Source organism: Camelina sativa, chromosome 15 (assembly GCF_030686135.1).
Source record: "Camelina sativa cultivar CO46 ecotype springtype chromosome 15, ASM3068613v1".
Lineage (NCBI taxonomy): Eukaryota > Viridiplantae > Streptophyta > Magnoliopsida > Brassicales > Brassicaceae > Camelina > Camelina sativa.
The window spans coordinates 15,304,466-15,324,433 of NC_141894.1; the positions used below are offsets into that span (position 1 = coordinate 15,304,466).

The 19,968-nt window shown below is 36.1% G+C and overlaps 1 protein-coding gene and 1 pseudogene across 1 annotated transcript; one reads left to right on the plus strand and one right to left on the minus strand.

The window, feature by feature from the left end:
* Window positions 1-9,357: 9,357 nt before the first annotated feature.
* LOC104746914 (uncharacterized) lies at window positions 9,358-10,052 on the minus strand. Its single transcript, XM_010468464.3, has one exon. The coding sequence runs from the start codon at window positions 9,980-9,982 to the stop codon at window positions 9,572-9,574; it is 411 nt and encodes a 136-aa protein (XP_010466766.1). The 5' UTR covers window positions 9,983-10,052; the 3' UTR covers window positions 9,358-9,571.
* Window positions 10,053-10,909: 857 nt separating this feature from the next.
* LOC109129109 (putative F-box protein At3g23960) lies at window positions 10,910-19,968 on the plus strand (annotated as a pseudogene).

The following is a 19,968-nucleotide window of genomic DNA, read 5'->3' on the forward strand; positions in this document are numbered from 1 at the left end:
TTCTTTATTTTGTCTCTATAACATATTATCCAGTAATAATTTGCTTTTGTATTTCTTCACTTTAACTGAAATAATTTACATGATATGATTATTAGATTATTTTCAGTTTTATTACAATTTAATATAAACTAAAGTATATTTAAATATACAGAATTAAAAATCTAACATTATTATTATTATTAATTATATACTAACAAAAAATAAGAATTGAATAAATGTTTAGCGATAAAGAGAGAACTAAATATATATTTATTATTTAAAATTTGATTAGTCTGAATTTCCTGTCATAGATTTATTTTTAGTAACTGGAGGACTTTTCTATTCTCAGATCATCCTTCCCTTCCTTCACTCTGGACAGGATTCCTCTTGAGTCTAACGTGAGAGCAGACTGTTTAGCCCGGTCTTCAAGGACCTTAGATTCAGAAATTTCTTTTATAAACTCTTTCCCTCCGGTTTGGGCAACCAACCTCAGAGTTCTCTTCTAATTTATTAATGTTTGGTTGAAAAAAAAGAAGATAAATTTCAGTTATTTATTCAGATAAATGTACTTTTGTAAACCTTGGCCATTTTTTCACTTTCATATTCTAACATATTTAGTAACTCTCATATTAGTAACAATATCCATGTGACAAGGCATTAAATTTCATTTAGTTGAAATTTATTTATTTTTGTTTATGTTGACACATTTTTGTAACTTACATAGTATTGATAGTAATGCAATAAATGATTAAGTAAATTTAGAGATATAATATACAAAAAAAAAGTTATATGTATTTATTGCATTTTTGTAACTCTCATATAGTTTATGTAACTCCTATGACAATGAGATATGAATCACCTTCACCTTATAAATATAAATTGATATAAATATTAATGCATTAACTACCCAATTAAATAATGAATTTATAATATGCTCTTAACTACAATTTTGCACACATCTCATTAATCTTCATATCTCAAATCTCACATAATTTTTGTATTAAATTTTACTAATGTCTTAACGTATTTCATTTTTTAAATCATCTAAAGTTTATTCTTTCCAAATATCTATATATATCCGTTTTGTTAGTAATGACAAACATATGGTGTCATTTTTTTTTTGAAGTTTTGATTTTTTTTTATAAATTTTGAATGTTCAATTTCTCTAAGTTTGAACTTTTATGTGTGAGGCCATTATAATTTTTTTTATTTATTTATTTTGTTATGTTATTTTATAAGTTTGGAAAGTAGGTTTTATAATTTTTACCGACATGTACCATATTTTCTTATACTGTATTTTTCTATTTTGTCTTGTCATTGTTGTTCAAAATAAATGACTATGAAAATATTATTTTTAGTGATGTATGATATATATATATATATATCATTTTAATGTAGGCAATTAGTATATATCAGATGTTCTAATATTGCACATATACTATAATGATATGTGCCATATTGTCAAATAATCGTTTTTGAGTGTGTGATCGATCAAGCTCTATAAAACTTTTATCTTAAGGAATCGAAGGAGAATATTTGTGAGTTTGATTTAGTGAGTGCTATTTATGAATTGTCTCTCTTGGATGATATAGATGTCTACTACCAATATATATATATATATATATATATATATATATATTATTTATATGTCTTTTTGTTTGTTTTAAATATACAATGTGAATGGGTTATCAAATCATAATGTTAATTATCTATATAAAAAAGAATCATAAGATTTAATAACATTATATATCTTTATTTATTTTAAAATAATCATATGCAGCTTATGTCATTTTTAATATGGTTATTTTTTTCAAGCTATTAATGGAAACAATATAATGCTTCATACTCTTTCACCTTAAAATGATTATTGTATTTTTTTTAATAGTGTGTTGTTGTTTAGGCTACTCTTCCACTTTCATAGATGTTTACTTTTCATTTGACTTTTTATTCAACTACAAATAGAAATGTTTAACTCATTTCATATATATTATATTTACTCAATCATATAAAGAAAAATTAGGATGAACTAAAAAAAACTTTAGGCTGAACTAAAAAAATAAAATTAAATCAAGTAAAATTATGAAGCAAGTCAATGACAAAAAGAGAACCAATATTTTATTTGATAACAATATATCAATATTACAAACATGATAAAAATAACTGCTTAATAAATTTATATGTTCTGAGAAAATTTAACAGTTTCAATAAAGATTAAAAAATGATAAACTAATTTAAAATTCTGTTAAAGAAATTAAGAATCAGATTCTACTAAACACATAGCCCACGCAATTGCGTGGGCAACTAACTAGTATATATATATATATAGCTAGCTTTGTAAAAACGAATTCTAACATGTATTAACTTTGTTAACCTTTATAAAAACCTCACCTTTTCTTTTAAATGTAATATTTTTTGTGAAAAATTAAGTGTAGTAGTTGCTACTTGCTTTTTTAGACGGTCAATAACAATGTTTTTTCTTAGTGTATCAAATGTAATATTATTAACGTCGGTCAGTGGATATTATTTCAAAGATTATTTATGCTAAAGATTATTTCAAATGTACTTGCTATTTGTTTTTCTAACTTAATTATACGAGTTAATTAGTAATGATAATTTTGTGGATGTTTCTCTTTCTTGCTAAAAACTAAAGTTTAAATAGTTGTAAAAAAACATTTCAAATAAAATTTCGAATTAGTACGATCATTATTTATTTTTTCTCTTTAAAAAAAAATCCTGTGAAGACTTGAGAACTGAGACTTGAGACTTGAGACTTGCTCCGTACGAAACAAAAGAAACAAAATTAAAGAAAGATTGAGCCAAAGGTTGATCAAGGAGATTTGAGAAGAAGCAATGTCGTACGTGGATGAGTTATTCAAGGTCATCACTGAGAGACTGAATCCATGGGAAATGAGAACGTTCACTTCCTTAATTGAAGAATTTACGCTCAATAGAATCGGAGAAGCCGAACTCGTTACTTCTCTTACTACTTTTTTTCAAGAAAGACGAGTATCTTCATCAACGCTTCAAACAAGTTGTTACCTTCAGCGTTAAAGAAGACAATGATGATTCCGATTTTGAAGAAGGTGAAATAAGAGATGGTGATCCCAAGATTCAAGCCGAGGTGAATCATCTTGATGTTACGGTTAAGGTAGATCAAGATCATAACCCAAAAGAAGAAGATCATATGATTGGAGCCGATCGTGATGTTAGGGTTGAAGTAGATGAGAACCTTGTGGACGGTCCGATTGAGAGACCTCTGAAGAAAACAAGAACGTCAAAGCGTTTAGAACAAGTGACACCTAGCCAGAGCCGTCGCACAATATATTGAGGCCACAAGCCCAACATCATGTTAAGGCTGAGTATTTAGTGGACCAAAGGAAAGGAAAAAAAAATTGTTAAAAAAGTTGTTGAGGCTCGAACACAAGACCTTGTTTAGTTTTCAGTTAACTTTTACCACTTCACTAATGAAACTTTTATGCAATGGAGGGCCGAAAAACTAGATATTATTTTACGGCCACAAGCACATGCTTCATCAGCTTGTGCTTGGGACCGGCTCTGCACCTAGCTATAGGCATATCTTCGAGGAAGAACAGAAGCCAGTCTCAGAAGCCAGTCTCAAACACGGTACTGAACAACACGTGTGCTTTGGTGAAATATGATTTCGAGGGAGGTAAATATAAGGAATGTATCTTGTATATTGATTAAAACAGAGTAGCTACATCATATATATACACATAGAGAAGGAGACTAGGGTAAATGTATTTACAAAGAGATCCCTATACTTATATAGGTCTACTATTTACTCTTATACGCCCCCTCAAGATGAAGGAAGCTTGTTGACGCCAATCTTGAGACATGCTCGCTGGAACTGTGTTCTTGATAGTGGCTTGGTGAGAGTGTCAGCGAGTTGATCATGAGTGGAGACATGCGAAACAAGGAGCTGGTTGTGTTGAATCTGGTTTCGAACAAAATGATAGTCAATGGCGATATGTTTCATACGGGAATGGAAAACAGGATTAGCACAGAGGTAGGTTGCGCCAATGTTGTCACAGTAGATCACCGGGGCCGTAGGAAGTTTAATCCGCAAGTCAGTAAGAAGAGAGCACAGCCAACGAACCTCAGCAGCAGTGTTTGCCACCGCCCTATACTCAGCTTCTGTTGAGGAACGAGCCACACCCTTCTGCTTCTTTGAAGACCAGGAGATAGGATTGCGGCCATTGTAGATAAGATATCCATTGGTGGACACATAGTCATCTATATCACCTGCCCAATCTGCATCGGAGTAACCATGGAGAAGGATAGGAGAGTGAGCATGAAGGTAAATACCATGTGTAGGTGTCCCAGCAAGATAGCGAAGAACTCGTTTCACTCCTTGCTAGTGATCATTTGTTGGGCGATGCATGAATTGGGAGAGACGGTTGACAGCATAGGATATGTCTGGACGTGTGAATGACAAGTATTGGAGGCTACCGACAACAGACCGATATTGCAAGGCATCGACGAGAGGGGTACCAGTGGACAGAGTGAGCTTCGGAGAAGCTGGTAAAGGAGTGGCCACCGGTTTTGCATTGTGCATATTGTTCTTGGTAAGGAGATCCATGATGTACCGTCGTTGCATGAGATGGAGACCAGCAGATGTTCGTGAAACTTCAATGCCGAGGAAGTAATGCAAGTCTGTTGGGTCTTTGATGGAGAAGCGATGAGCGAAGGAAGCAAGGACAGCCGCGATAACAGAGGAGTTATTACATGTGACAATTATGTCATCAACATAGACAAGGACATAAGTGATGTTGGAACCAGAACCTTGAATAAATAGAGATGCATCAGCAAGTGAGTTGGCGAAGCCAGTATCGAGTAGATGTTGCTTTAAAGCCATATACCAAGCCCGAGGAGCTTGTTTTAAGCCATAGATAGGTTTGCGTAGACGACAAACATGGTGAGGCCGATCCTTGTCTACAAAACCAGGAGGTTGAGACATGTAGACCTCTTCTGTGAGTTTCCCTTGTAGGAATGCATTATTGACGTCTAGTTGTTTGAGTTGCCATGACTTCTTAACAGCAATGTCCATGACTAGGCGGATGGTCGTAGATTTGATAACCGGGCTAAATGTTTCTGCATAGTCCTTACCATACTGTTGATGAAAACCCTTTGCAACCATGCGTGCTTTGTAACGATCGAGGACACCGTTGGCGTGAAACTTAGTTGTGAACACCCACTTACATCCAACAATGATTTGTTGCGCATTAGGAGGAACTAAATCCCAAGTGTGATTGATATTCAAGGCATCATACTCACGAGAACAAGCAGGACTCCAATTGGAATCTTTCAAGGCTTGAGTAATGTTGGTAGGTTCCTTCGGAGATGTAGGAGAGGCGATGACATTAAGCGAGACTTTGAGGTTGGGTTTAGTGATTCTGTTTTTGGCACGGGTTGTCATTTTGTGGTTATTTTGCGGTGGTTCAATATTTTGTGTTTGGTTCAGTGGTTGAACTGGATAGGCTCGGTTTGGTAGGGGATTAATGTTTGGTTGTGGCTGAGTTGTGGGATGCAACTCATTTTAACGTGGAGCAGTGGGCTCTTGTGGAACGGGTAACAGCTGAGATGTAGGTCGCATCTCATTTTCTTTGCGAGCAGTAGGCTCAGTTGTTGATGTAGAAGAGGAAGAAGGAGAGATTGAAGGCAATACCTGAGATGAAGGTGTTAGAGCGGTGAAGGGTCGAGTCCAGAGATCCCAATCTCGTAGTTGGAGATGATGAGGTCAAGGCCGGAGAAACAATGTTGTTGTCGAGCTGAGCTGTGGTTGTGAGGTGTTGTTGGGCCTGATGTTGGTTCTGGGCCGGATTAGGTGGTAAGGGCCCATTAGTGATGTGATCCACTTGACGAGGTCGACATTGATATGTAAAACGAGAATCACGTGTTGGAGACGAGGGAGACAAAGACACAGGTGGTGAGGATGAAGACGGAAGTGAGACTGGAACGACCGGAGGAAGTGGCAACAGCACCGATGATGATACAAGACTCGGTGGTGAGTCTTATACCGGGGTAGAGTTGGTGGCTTCACAAGCTGGCGGTCGCTTCTCTCTTGTGAAGGAAAGATGGTCGATGATGGAGATCTGACACGATGGCGGTCGCTTCTCTCGTGTGGAATCGGTAAAGGGGGAAGTGCTGGCGGATTGAAGTACACCACAGAGATGTGATTGGTCTCTGATACAGTACACGAACTCAGCCTTGTGGAATCTCACACACAAAACAGAGAACAAGCTTACTCTCTTAAGAACACTTAAAGAGAAAAGTAAGAAAATTCAGTATTTTATTGATAATCAAAAGGTGAGATTCATCTCATTGAAAAACTCCCTCCAAGTTGGTTGGATTTCAAAAATTATATATTTCATAAGAAAAATGTTATTTCCCTCGAAGACTTGATTGTCAAACTGCGAGTTGAATCACTAATCCGCATCGAGAAAAATGTGGACGTGGTGTAGCATGAATAATGATGGGTTTGTTTGTGATGGGTTATTTAAGGTGTCTACAACAATGATGTAACCAAGGCTTTCCACCTCGAAGAAGAATAAGTGTAGTCTCGATAGGGAAGAATAAGTTGTAGTTGGTATCTCCTTTCTTAATAATGGAAATTTAAGTTTAGTTTTCATTTGGTGAAGTTTTTTGGCTTTTGCATGAATGTTTTAAAACTCAAAAATGCAAAGTAAGTTAAAGTGAAATTTGCATGAGTCTTACGTTAAAGCATGACTCAAAAATGCCATCACCAACATGAGAAGATGGAAAATATAGATATATATTTAATTCACATGAATTGATGTGAATTAATTTTGTAACTCTCTTTAATGATTGTACAAAATATTTTTTATTTATGTGGTAAAGGGTGAATATGAATTGTTGAAGGGTTAGTCTATAAAATGTGGGGGGAAGCTTTGCTTACCACAAAAAATATTCTCAACATGGATACCACATAGAGTTATTAGAAAGTTCATTATTTTGGATAAAGCTCAAGAAGCTATGAAATTTTTTGAACTTTGTGGATGAGATATCCTTAAGTAGGAAAACTCAGTGTCAATATTATGTGTACACTATTATAGCAATTAGCTATTTTTTGGACACTGAATAAATGATTAAATCATTAAATCATTGGATTATCAAGAGGAATGGGTAGCCTAGAAATATAAATTCAGCTTGGTGGAAATCCAACCTATGTGATTGGAGATCCCAAGATCTAGGTTCAAAAGGGACAACTAAATCAAGTTGAGTTAGAGTTGAACACTGTAAGACTATGTCTATACCCAGTTCCTAAAGATAAAAATAAACAGTGTTACCTGTATGAGTTGAGGTTAAGCGTTAGCTTTTAATGATATACCATAGTTTTGAGATATTCGGGGAGTAATACAGGATGCTTCTAAAAACAAAACTGATGGGAGTTCACCTAGTGAGTGTGAAATGGGACCGTTTCTAGGAGAATGAAAGAAAGGCTATATTCTCCAAGTTCACTCATGAACCCAGAAAAGTCCAAGGCCAAAATAGACACAATAGAGAACTAAATCTCTACGAGAAGATGTTGTTGCGCGATACCTGTTTTCTAGGTTTACATTAAAATCTGGGTGGTTCAAGACATAATGTTCACCTCCCGGCCAAGTAAATCCGATAGATATTAAAAATGATGGGTTCAAAGCTGAAAAATGCTACCTTTCAGATACAATAACATTTTCGCATACTCTCGAACGTCTGTCTAGTCTAGTCTAAGTTGTGTCTAGTCTAATCAAGTCTAGTTAGTAAACGTTTTTTTTAGTCTTCCTATGTTTAGTGTGTAATTCCTATTCATGTGGGGATTATTGGACCTCAATTTATTTAAGCTTAGTGGGCTTAATAGAATTAGATTGTGTGAATGAGAAATTAGGCCTTAATGGTTTGGTTTTGCTTAAGATGGAGCTCCAAGAGGAGTGGGTCAGATTGGATAGAGTCAAAACTCTGTTTCACGATCTGTGAGACTTGGTCTCTTTGTTTTCGTGATCAAGTGGAGAGTTGTGGAGAGTTGGATTTCTTTGAGAGATCGTCGCTTCTTCACGTCGCCCACCTCCTAGATTTGCGATGGACTTGGTAAAGTTGTGGAGAAACAATTTCAAACCCAAGTCATCCAAGTCCTCTATATATACTCATGAGTTCTTCTCTTGTAAGAAAGTGAATTGACGAGATCAAAGTCGCTTGTTCTCACACACAACAAAAGCACAAAACATCCAGCAGTCTCTCACAAAGTAAGTTTTGAAAGTATCGTAGAAGTGAAGTTCGTATAGAGCCGGTGTTTGAGTGATTAGCAAACCCGGTTGTGTATGGTTGTATCCTGGGACTCTTGTAACCATTAATTCCGTCGCACTGCGGGGGTTTCAAAGAGTTAAGGAAAGAGATTTCGGTCTCGCCTCCATTCTTCCCTTAACGTTTGTGTTGTTATCTCTTATTCAATATCTCTTACGTAGTGTGGCAAATTTCTAGCTCCTACAGAGATATGGTTGAAATAGTGAGAGAAGACCACCAAAGAGCTTTACCTGTGATCTGTAAACGGTTGAATCAGAAACTGAGTGCGATCACGGCTGATCGAGAAAGCTTGAAACGTGTGTGGACGCAAACTATTAAAAGACTTTTTCCAGAGCAAATAGATCCCATTGCACAAAACTCTGAAGTGAAGAAACCAACAATCTGATTCTGATTCAGGTTCTAGAATGTAAATTCAAACAGTTATGTTTTCGTTTTGGTTTTATATTTGTATGAAAACTTAATAGATCCAGAAGGTTTTGTAAGTCCAGGAAAGGAAGATCCTGACACAAACATGTCAAAGTTTTCAATCAAAATCTCTATTTGGCTATATCTGTTATTACAGTCATGTACTAAAGTTAAGGAGTTTTATGAATTAACTAGAATACATGCATGAAGTATGACTGGTGCATTGTGTGTAACGTGCTTGTAGCATATGATAGTTCCGAAGTACTTGTGAGGTTTGATGTGAAATCTCTCTAACAAGCAGACACCTTTGAACTAGTCACAAAAGTAGAACTACTACAAAGGTGTCTGCAAGAGAGATCTAATCAGTACTGCTGAATAATAATAACCCAAACGCTACCTGAGGGCCTTTGGGGTTACTTATGAGTGCATCCCAAATGTGAAGACTCTCCACAAAGGATCCATATATATGGATGCATAAAAGTGCAGTTTAGCTGAAGATTTGCAGATCAAGTATCACCACTCTAGCTAAGAAAAGAAAATTAAACAAAATAAAGAGATTAAGGATCGATGCCGTTGACTAAAGTTCTGCGTAATATCTCACTTTAGTTGCAATTTCTAAATGATGCCAAAGTTCTATAAAACATACCACAAACATTCAAACAAAACCAAATATTATTGAAGAAATCACGAACAGGAAACACAAACACAGCATTAAAACATAAACTGATGATGAAAAAGACAACCAAAAGACAGAGAAGAAACAGAGAAACGCCATCAACGATCCTAATTCAAACACAACGAAACAAAACACTACTTTCAGAACATCTTGGAACTAGTACATCGGAAACAATCATCTTGATAGTATCTCTTAAGGAGAACCACCGCTTAAGCTCGGAACACCACCACCACTAGATCCACCACCAAGTCCACCAGGGAATCCCATTGCACCGCCCAAACCACCAAACGCACCACCAGCCCCACCAAGAAGCGGCGTCCCAGACGGGAGTGGCAATGTCATGCCAGTGCCAGTGCCACCACCAGGCATGCCAAAGAATCCGCCAACTCCGGCAGCACCGCCGATTCCGGCACCGTAGATGAAGTTCTTCTGATCGTCGAGAGGGGCATCAACGGTAGGAGACTCAGCTTTGGTAGGAGCAGCGACTCCTCCGAGAGGCAGAGTCTGAGTTTGCTGCAAATTGCGAGCACTTGCGTGGACCAAAAGAAACGTAGCTGCAGAGAGAAGCACGAGATTAGTAACTGATGAGAACCTCATTGCCATTTCTTCTTTTATTACGAACGAACGAACGATTGCTAAGAGATTATAAAAGAGATCGAAGTTGAGATGTTCTGTTTTAAATTGAATGCCATGCATGCATGGGTTATATAGAAGAGAAAAGACAGATTACAGTTGAAGATAATAAATTGGGTTTAGAGACTTTAAATTAAAGATGAAGAAAGTGTTAATGACTTGTCCACGAACATCATTGGTCATGACAGTCATCTTTTATGGGGAATGTAATGGTTTATGTATAGGGAGCTTCGTAGGCCGTTGGACTGGACTGTGATCGATTCACAAGATATAAGTAGACTGTGATTTAATTTTGTTGATACGTTGAAATAAGTCACTTAAATACGTTTGACTTAAACGTTTTATCACTCCAATTAAAAGTTAAAGCCAAATTCCAAGACGGTCTGTTTATAATAGCAGAGACTGAGCCAATTAAAATGAAAAGAGTGTTTTGAGAATTCTAATGCCAAAGGGTAAAAAAAAAGCAGAGCAAGTTAGCTAAGTATTGAAAGTTGGCACGTGAGGAAGTCAAAGAAATAGAAAAAGTCTTATTAACTTTTAATTAAAGGAAATTGTTAGTTTTTCCTTATTAAGTTATAAAGAATACTCCATGTTAAGAATTAATCTATAAATAATGTAGCCCCTTAATGTTAAGGCAAAGATATCGTTCTTAGAGATTCGTTTACAACTTATTCTGAGAGCAATTGTACTTCGTTTGTTTCTTGATCACCAAACAACAACACTTTGGCCAAGTGAAATAACCGGTCCGGTTCTATCTTGGGAGATTGAATATTTTCCTTTTTTTTTTTTTTCTCTATAATTGAGATTTCCTCTTTTCCTTTCCCTCTCCTCTGTATAATTGAGTTCTTTTTTCCTTTTTGAAGTTTTAAGTCTGATTCTAGGGTTTACTACTTCACCATGAGATCACGGAACGTCTCGGATCGTCTAGGAATTTCTAAACGCAATAAGCGATTGAAGACCTCAGTCAATGAAGAAGGCGGCGAGCCGATCCCGATGGATCTCCTTATCGAAATATTCTCCAAGTTGCCAGTGAAGTCTATAACCACATGTCGTTACGTATCAAAGTACTGGGCCTACGTACTTAGCCATCCGGATTTCACAGAGTTGTTCTTGTCCAAATCTTCTGCTCGCCCGCAGATCTTGCTAGCGTGCTGCTGAGACTACAAAAACAATGGGTTCCTCTTCTTCTCCTCACATCAGCCTCAAAACCCTGATGGCAACTCGTCTCCTATAGCAGCTTATCCTCTTACACATGTCCCCGGAGGCCCGACCATGTGACATCAGTCGTCCTGTACACGGCATGGTCTGTCTTAGAGGCGAGCGGATCGTAAAGGGAAGGGCAACACCACTGGATGTGTCGGTTATATATAACCCTAGCACAGGAGAATTTCTAACGTTACCTGATATAGAAAAAGGTTTGCTCTTAAGAACACAAGATTTATAAAGTATATCTCCTTTATATTAGCTTAAGAAAACTCTCTCAAAAACTCAAGCTCTCAATCTCTCTTTCTCTCTCAAACCTTATAAGTTGTGTTACATCCCAACACATCCTTATATACTACTTTACTAATCCTAGTCCTAATAGGAATCCTCACATATCTAGATAACTCTCTAGACACTTGATCCTTATCTCTTTAACATCACAAACATAATAGAACTAGGACTAGTTTCCTCTCTAAGCTTTCTTCAAACTTATTCCAACAATCTCCTCCTTAAGTTTGAAGCTCTGTTTTGATAAATCCTGCACTCCCAAAAGATCCCTCATTACTTTGAACTTGTTCTTGTCCAATGCCTTTGTCAGAATGTCCGCTCTCTGCTCTGTTCCCGGAATATGTAGAACCTCAATTTGACCACTCTCTACTCGCTCTCTTATGAAGTGATAGCGTCTGTGGATATGCTTACTCTTCCCATGAAAAACTGGGTTCTTAGTAAGTGCTATTGCTGATTGATTATCAATTAGAATAGTCACTTTCTCTTCTGCAGCTCCAGTAATCTTGACCAACAGATCCTGTAACCATATCGCTTGTTTTGCTGCCTCAGTCCCTGTCATGAACTCAGCTTCACAAGAAGACAGAGTCACCACATCTTGTTTCTGTGAACACCATGTGATAGGACTCTTACCAAGATAAAATATGTGCCCTGAAGTACTTCTTCCGTCATTTGGATCAATGTTATGGCTGCTATCGCTGTAACCAACCAATCTTGGTACCTTCATTCGCCCATAAGATAATCCAAAATGTGTAGTTCCCTTTAAATATCTAAGACAATGCTTCATTGCAACACCATGTGAATGCCTTGGACTTTGCATATATCTACTCAATATCCCCACACAGTAACATAAATCCGGTCTAGTATGTAATAAATAGCGTAAGCACCCTACATTTTTCCGATACAGAGTTGCATCAATCTCTTCTTCATCCTCAGCTTTCGACAATTTTAACTCAGTCTCCATCGGAATAAGGACTGAATTACAGTTAGACATTCCTGCTTCCTCAAGGATCTTGTGAGCATATCGAGCCTGATTTAAGGTTATCCCATCTTGGTGCTGACATACTTGCATTCCCAGATAGTATGATAGCTTCCCAAGATTACTCATTTCAAATTTATCAGCCATCTCCTCCTTAAATTTGTTAATCACTGTTAAGCTTGTTCCAGTGACAAACAAATCATCTACATAGACTCCAATAATCAACAGCTCCTTACCAGCATCCTTACGGTACACAGAAGGTTCCTTTGAACATTTCACAAACTGCAATTCCTCCAAGATTTGATTTAGTTTGTTATTCCAAGCTCTAGGTGCCTGCCTTAAACCATACAAAGCTTTGTTAAGCTTGTAGACTTTTCCTTCACAACCTGCTTTCTCAAATCCCTCTGGTTAACTAACATAAACTGTTTCCTTGAGTTCTCCATGAAGAAAAGCAGTCTTTACATCTAGATGATGAATCTCCCAGCCATGTGAAGCTGCTAGATCAATTAGGAGTCTTATGCTCTCAATCCTGGCAACTTGTGCAAAAACTTCTTCAAAATCAACCCCATATTTTTTGCACATATCCTTTTGCTACTAGCCTGGCTTTATATTTGTTAATACTCCCATCAGAATTTCTTTTAAGCTTGAACACCCATTTTAAACCAATTGGCTTTGCTCCAATGGGTAAATCAACAAGATCCCAAGTTCTAAGCTTTTCAATTGATCCTATTTCTTCTTCACAAGCTTTTATCCATTCTTTGGACTCGCTGGCTTGATAAAAATTAGCAGGCTCATTGTTAATGCACGAAAGCAGGTACTCTCCTTCTTCTTCAGCAAGTAACACAAAGTCTTGAAGATATTTTGGTTTAATCCTCACCCGTTCAGATCTCCGTAACTCTGGTTCTGTGGAAACTGCAGGTTGACCTGCAGTTGCAGGCATGTTTGTACTTGTGTCCACGTTTTGTTGTGTCTCGACCTTCACAGCTTGCTCTTGTGAATCCAGACTATCACCCGGTTCTATCTCACTCTGAATATGTTCCCTCTCAACCATCTCATCACTTCCTTGAAGACCATGATTTCCAAAAACACCATAGTTAATCTTAAAACCCTCATCACTATTTTCTGCAGAAATTTGTCGAGACCAATGCCACCCTTTTGTTTCATCAAACACAACATCACGACTGACAACGATTTTCTTTGACTGTGGATCTAACAATCGATACTCCTTAGACCCTGGTTCTGTTCCTAAGTGAACAAGAATGCGAGTTCTATCATCAAGTTTTCTCAGAATTGGTTTCTCCACCTTTGCGTAACCAATGCAGCCAAATATCCGAATATGCTGAACTGATGGTTTTTTATCCCGAAAACATTCATACGGAGTCTTCTCCTTCAAAGCTCGAGTTGCTACTCTGTTAATGAGATATGTCGAATGCCTAATAGCCTCTCCCCACATATAATTTGGCATGTGCATATGCTTCAAGATGCTTCTAGCCGTTTCCATCAAAGTTCTATTTCTTCTCTCAACAACACCATTCTGTTGTGGTGTATATGGTGCTGTCAGATGCCTTTTAATGCCAGAAGTTTCACAAAAAGCATTAAATTCTTGAGATACAAACTCTCCACCTCTGTCTGTTCTGAAAACTTGTATAACTTCCCCAGCTTCTTTCTCTACTACTGCCTTGAATTTCTGAAACTTCTCAAATGCTTCTCCTTTCTCTTTCAATAACATAGTCCACATGTACCTAGAGAGGTCATCAATGATCACAAAGACATACCTATTTCCTGCTGTTGTGCTTGGTGTTATTGGTCCACAAAGGTCTCCATGTAAAAGCTCTAACTTCTTTGTAGCTCGAAAAACAGTTTCTTGAGGGAACTCATGTCTGGTTTGTTTTCCAAGTAAACATGAGCTACAAATCTCCTTTTTTACTGACAATTTTGGCGCTCCGAGAACTAGTTCCTTTCCTAGCATTGCTCCTAAGGTTGCATAATTCACATGTCCCATCCTCGCATGCCATTTACCTGATTCACTTATCTCTGTGAGATAAAGGCAGGCATTATCTCGCAACCCCATTTGAACCTTGTAAAGCCTGTTCCTAGACTTCTCTGTTTTGACAAGGAGCTTTCCTTCTTGATCTCTTATTGTCAGATATTTCCCTCTTAACCGTATGTCACAGCCGGACTCTGTAGCTTGACTGATTATGTTGCTTTTTAAATCGGGAATGAAATAAACATCAGTCATCTCTCTTTGCTTCCCATTCTGATCTATGAAAATAATTGTCCCTTTTCCTTTTATGTCGACTCGAGAATCATCTCCAAAACGGACTTTCCCTGTAATAGATAGATCAAGCTTCTCAAAGTATCTCCTATCTCCGGTCATGTGGTTACTGGCACCATTATCAAGGTACCAGATGCTATCCCCATCTTTACTAGTCTCGAACTTACTAGGTATAACTCGTTTTTCATTTAAGTAGACTACCTCGTGCATTAGAAGTTCGTCTGCATCCTTTGTGTCTTTGTTGTCTGTTTCTTGTGTCTCTTGCAGCTTAAGTAGTCTATTAGGACAATTAAACGCCATATGACCAGTTTGATCACATCTAAAACAAACAACATGTGACATATCTTTTCCTCCAAAACGTCCTCTTCCTCGTCCTCTGCTTCCAAACCTACCACCTCTACCTCTTCCTCTGTATCGTCCAAAATCCCCACTGTAGTCCTTATACTGTTGATTTTGATTCGGTTGTTGATTTGTGTTTGCGTACATTAATTTGCTCTGTTCTTCCTGGGATTCTTCTTCGACACTGATTCGTTCTTCATAAGTTTTTAGCCGACCAACAACATCTTCAAAGCTCACTGTATTTAAATCCAAAACTTGTTCTAAGGAAGCAACCATGTGTATGAATTTTCTGCGAGGAAGACTGTTAAGAAATTTCTTAACAATCTTTGGTTCTTCTATGGTTTTCCCTAGTGCAGCTGACTTCAATCCAATAACAGCAAGTTTTCCAACAAAGTCATCGATACTCTCTGATTCCTGCATCTTCAAGCGTTCAAACTCAGACATTAGAGTCTGTAGTCTCACTTCTCTAACCCGTTCTGCTCCAACGTTTCTCGCTCGGATTGCTTCCCAAATTTTCTTTGCTGTTCCATGTTCTCCAACTTGCAAAGTTAAGCTCTCAGGTATTGATTGAAACAGCAAAGCCATGGCTATGTTATTCTGATCCTCGTTGACTTGTTCGTTTTCTGCTTCTATAGCATCCCAGACTTTGTGAACCTTTAGTGCAAGTTTCATCTTCATCGCCCATACAGTGTAGTTGTTTGCGTTAAGCATCGGACAAACAATAGAGGAAGAACTTCCTCCTTCCTTGAGTGGTGGTGGTAGTGCGAGTTCGGCCATGATTCCTTTCGCTGATTGAATCAGGCTCTGATACCAAATATAGAAAAAGGTTTGCTCTTAAGAACACAAGATTTATAAAGTATATCTCCTTTATATTAGCTTAAGAAAACTCTCTCAAAAACTCAAGCTCTCAATCTCTCTTTCTCTCTCAAACCTTATAAGTTGTGTTACATCCCAACACATCCTTATATACTACTTTACTAATCCTAGTCCTAATAGGAATCCTCACATATCTAAATAACTCTCTAGACACTTGATCCTTATCTCTTTAACATCACAAACATAATAGAACTAGGACTAGTTTCCTCTCTAAGCTTTCTTCAAACTTATTCCAACACCTGAAACCAAGACGGCAAAGACGAGGGACCTGTCTTTTAGGTGGCGGAGCTATTTAGGGTATGATCCGGTTAAGAAACAACACAAGGTCTCGTCCATGGCATATAAGAAATAACATGAAAAGAAGTATCAGAAATATGAGAAATGCGTGGAGTTTCAAGTTCTAAGTCTAGGAACTGGAAAGCTAACATGGAATGTTGTCGAATCTTGCATATCCCATTTTCCTCCTGAAGCACGTAGTGAGATATGCATCAATGGTGTTTTGTATTATCGAGCTGAGGTTAAAGACTCTTCCGGGGGTACCATGTCTGTTGTTTCTTTTGATTTTAGGTCTGAGAAATTCAACGTTCTTAAATTCATGGAAAGTTTTACTCTGTCTCATACAACAGCCTTGGTAAACTATAATGGAAAATTAGGTGTGCAGATGATAGACGAGTATGGCGGTTTTGTTACGGAGAGAAGTACAAGTTTTGAGTTGTTGATTCTTGAAGACTTCGTAAAACATGAATGGTCGAAGCGCATATATGAATTGCCTCCTTTGTGGAAGAATGTAGTTCACGGTGAGTTGCATTTTGTTGGAATGATAGGTACAGACGAAATTGTGTTGTTGCCTTCCGGCGTATATGGTGTGCCTTACGTTTTGTACTACAATATCAAGAGAAAGAGGATCGTAAGAGTGGAAATCAAAGGAATCAAACCGTTTATGGTTGAAGGATTTCACATCTTTCTAAACCACGTAGAGAACGTGAAGCTTATTCAAGCATATATAGCTGGTTTGGCACATTGGTTCTTAATAAGTTTTCATCATAATTAATTTAGTCATCATCTCCATATATTGTGTTTTAGCACGATCGATTGTTTAGAGATCCATCGTTTTGGTTTGGTTTTATATTGTGTAAGCCGTGTACTGGACTGTCACCGATACTAGATCGTTTTTTTTTTTTTCTCAAATTAATTCATCATAAGAATTTGCTGTATATTGCTCACCATATATACGTACACAAATAATTTTTGCCTTGTACGATACTAGATCGATTGTTGTATCGTAAATTCTTATGATGAATTAATAATTTTTATAGTACGATACTACGATACTATAAAAAAATTATTAATTCATCTAGTATCGTAATTTTTGCCTTGCAATATACAGCAAATTCTTATGATGAATTAATAATTTTTGCCTTACACAATCTGAGCTTCGTAAGCCGTGTACTGGACTGTCACCGATACTAGATCGTTTTTTTTTTTTCTCAAATTAATTCATCATAAGAATTTGCTGTATATTGCTCACCATATATACGTACACAAATATTTTTTTACAATAAAAATCACACACACTATTGAAACGAGCATTAATTAATTTGTATTTAGTATCACCATCATGCTGAAGCCATTTTGAAAACTTTTGTTCTGTTATATCCGAGATCCTTAATTAAAGCCATTTTGATATCCTAATGCAAAAGTACAGAATCAATGTGATATAGTGGTTCGATGCAAGTTTTGTATAATTTAACATGACAAGACGCAAATCAAGAAAGTCTCCATTAGCTATTTCCTTTTTTAGAAGTCTACTTTATGGAGCATGAGTTTAAAACTAGCTAGCGACAAAGTAAAACAGTTTTGAGAAGTCTATAGCCAATTTGCCAATGCCATATTGGATTTAATGATAAACAAATATTTTTTTTTGCTCCATTGGCTTATCTTACTCGTAAACAAAGTCAAGGTATAAACTTGTTACCAACAAAACTTCTTCCATGACCATTTCAAGTCAAGTATTGTCGATATAAAATTTAACAAAATTCGATAAACCATTTTTTTTTTTTTTTGCAATCTCTATGTAGATATATGAAAACTTGAGAACATATATTATTCTTTTAACTTCTTGGGTAGATTTACCTCTAATTTCAGTTTTTTGCCTTTTAAATTTTCTGGATAGCATAAAGAAAACTTGAGAGCAAATAAGAAGCTCATACTATTTTTGGTTAATTTATGATAATATTAGTATAGTTTTATTCAAAATGAGTTGGACATGAAGTAAAAATATTACATATCATACTACCGTATATGAAAGAAATATATATATATAAGATAATGTTACGTTTACAAATATGAGATAATATTGGTTTTTTTTTCTATGCTAGTTATGTATTATTAATGTTTATTATTTTTAATACTAAGTAAGATAAACGTATGATATAATTCACATGTTATTTTGATATGAATGACACAAGTCTTGAGTTGGATACATTTAGAATCCAATTATGTTATGATGTAATATACAATTTAATTATATTGCAATAGACTGGTAGTTTTAATGGCTGTACATTCTTGTTTTGATTTCCCGCCAAACTTTTTTTTATTTTTGACGGGAAATTTATTCGATTTTGATAACTATACATTATTGCTGTCACTGAAAAAAAGAATAATTTGATTATTTTGTGGGGTAATTTTGAAAATTATTAACATGGAGGGATATTTTTAAAAAGGGACATGAAAAATGTTATTTTTGAGAATGTCCCGTGAATTTATCTATATATTGTAATTTCTTTTCAAAATTTGTTTTCTAAACATTAAAGTTTAAGTTACAAAACTAAAATAAAATCATAACATCCACATAACTAATTATTTTTTTGAAAAAAAAAATCAACAATGCATATTTTTGAAAATTAAAATGCTTCTTTATTTTTGAAAACCTACCGGCGGAAAGATCCCCGTTTTTCAAAAATCAAACAAAGAGAATCAAAGCCGATCACACCCAACTACAGGTCAATACCAAAAGCTCCAAAATCATCTTTGGAAAACCCTCCAAACCGTAACCCTGATCTGAATTCAACCACATGCCTAATCAAACCTGACTACGAATCTAAACATAGAGAATATTCTATTTTAGAGAATGAGATGTTTGAAACACTGAAACACAAGATTATATGCACAAGCTTGACATATTTGTTCAATCACTACACCATGAAAGTCGCATATCTCATCAACTCAAACTGACTCTCTTTAAAGAGCTGAAACCTTACCTTCAGCAGTTTGTAACAAAAAGACTTCATGTCGGTGAGTTGGTGAAACAAATTTTGGCACACAGCAACACTCTTGCAAGTGAAGATCCTGAGAGACTTGAACCTTTCTGCAAGAAGACAAAATGTATTTAACCAGTAAGCTGTTTACTAAACAATCACAATCAAAGCAGTGTGGGTTCCTAAAAAGCTAAAATCTTCTGCTGTTTTGTTTACAGAAACACCTGAAGCATCAAAAGCAATATCTGTATACATGTAAAATATTTTATAAATACGGAAGACAAAGGTATGAAATAGTAAGAGACCGGGGCAGGCACCACGTCTTCCTGGAGATACGGAACTAGTCACCTGGTTTGGAGTGTTTCAAAACTAATGTCATCTGGTGTAAGGGTTGGTTGTACTCTTCTCTTTTTCTTTTTTTCTTTTTTCTATTCTCTTTTTCTGTTGTAATGTAGGTGCCTTTTCCCTACATCGCTCTTGTAACCGATATCCCGTTTGGGAAGACAAAGGTATGAAATGAATTTAAAAAAAAAATATATATATATATATATATATATATATTTTATAAATATCATGTAAATACCATACAAAAATACATTTTAAAAACTTTATAAAACCTTTTAAAATACCTTGTAAAACTTTATAAAACACTACAAAAACTTGGATCAAATATCCAAGTAGTAGTTATTATTAAGGAGTACCTTCTAAATCTTATAAAATATTATAAACTTTTCAGATTTAA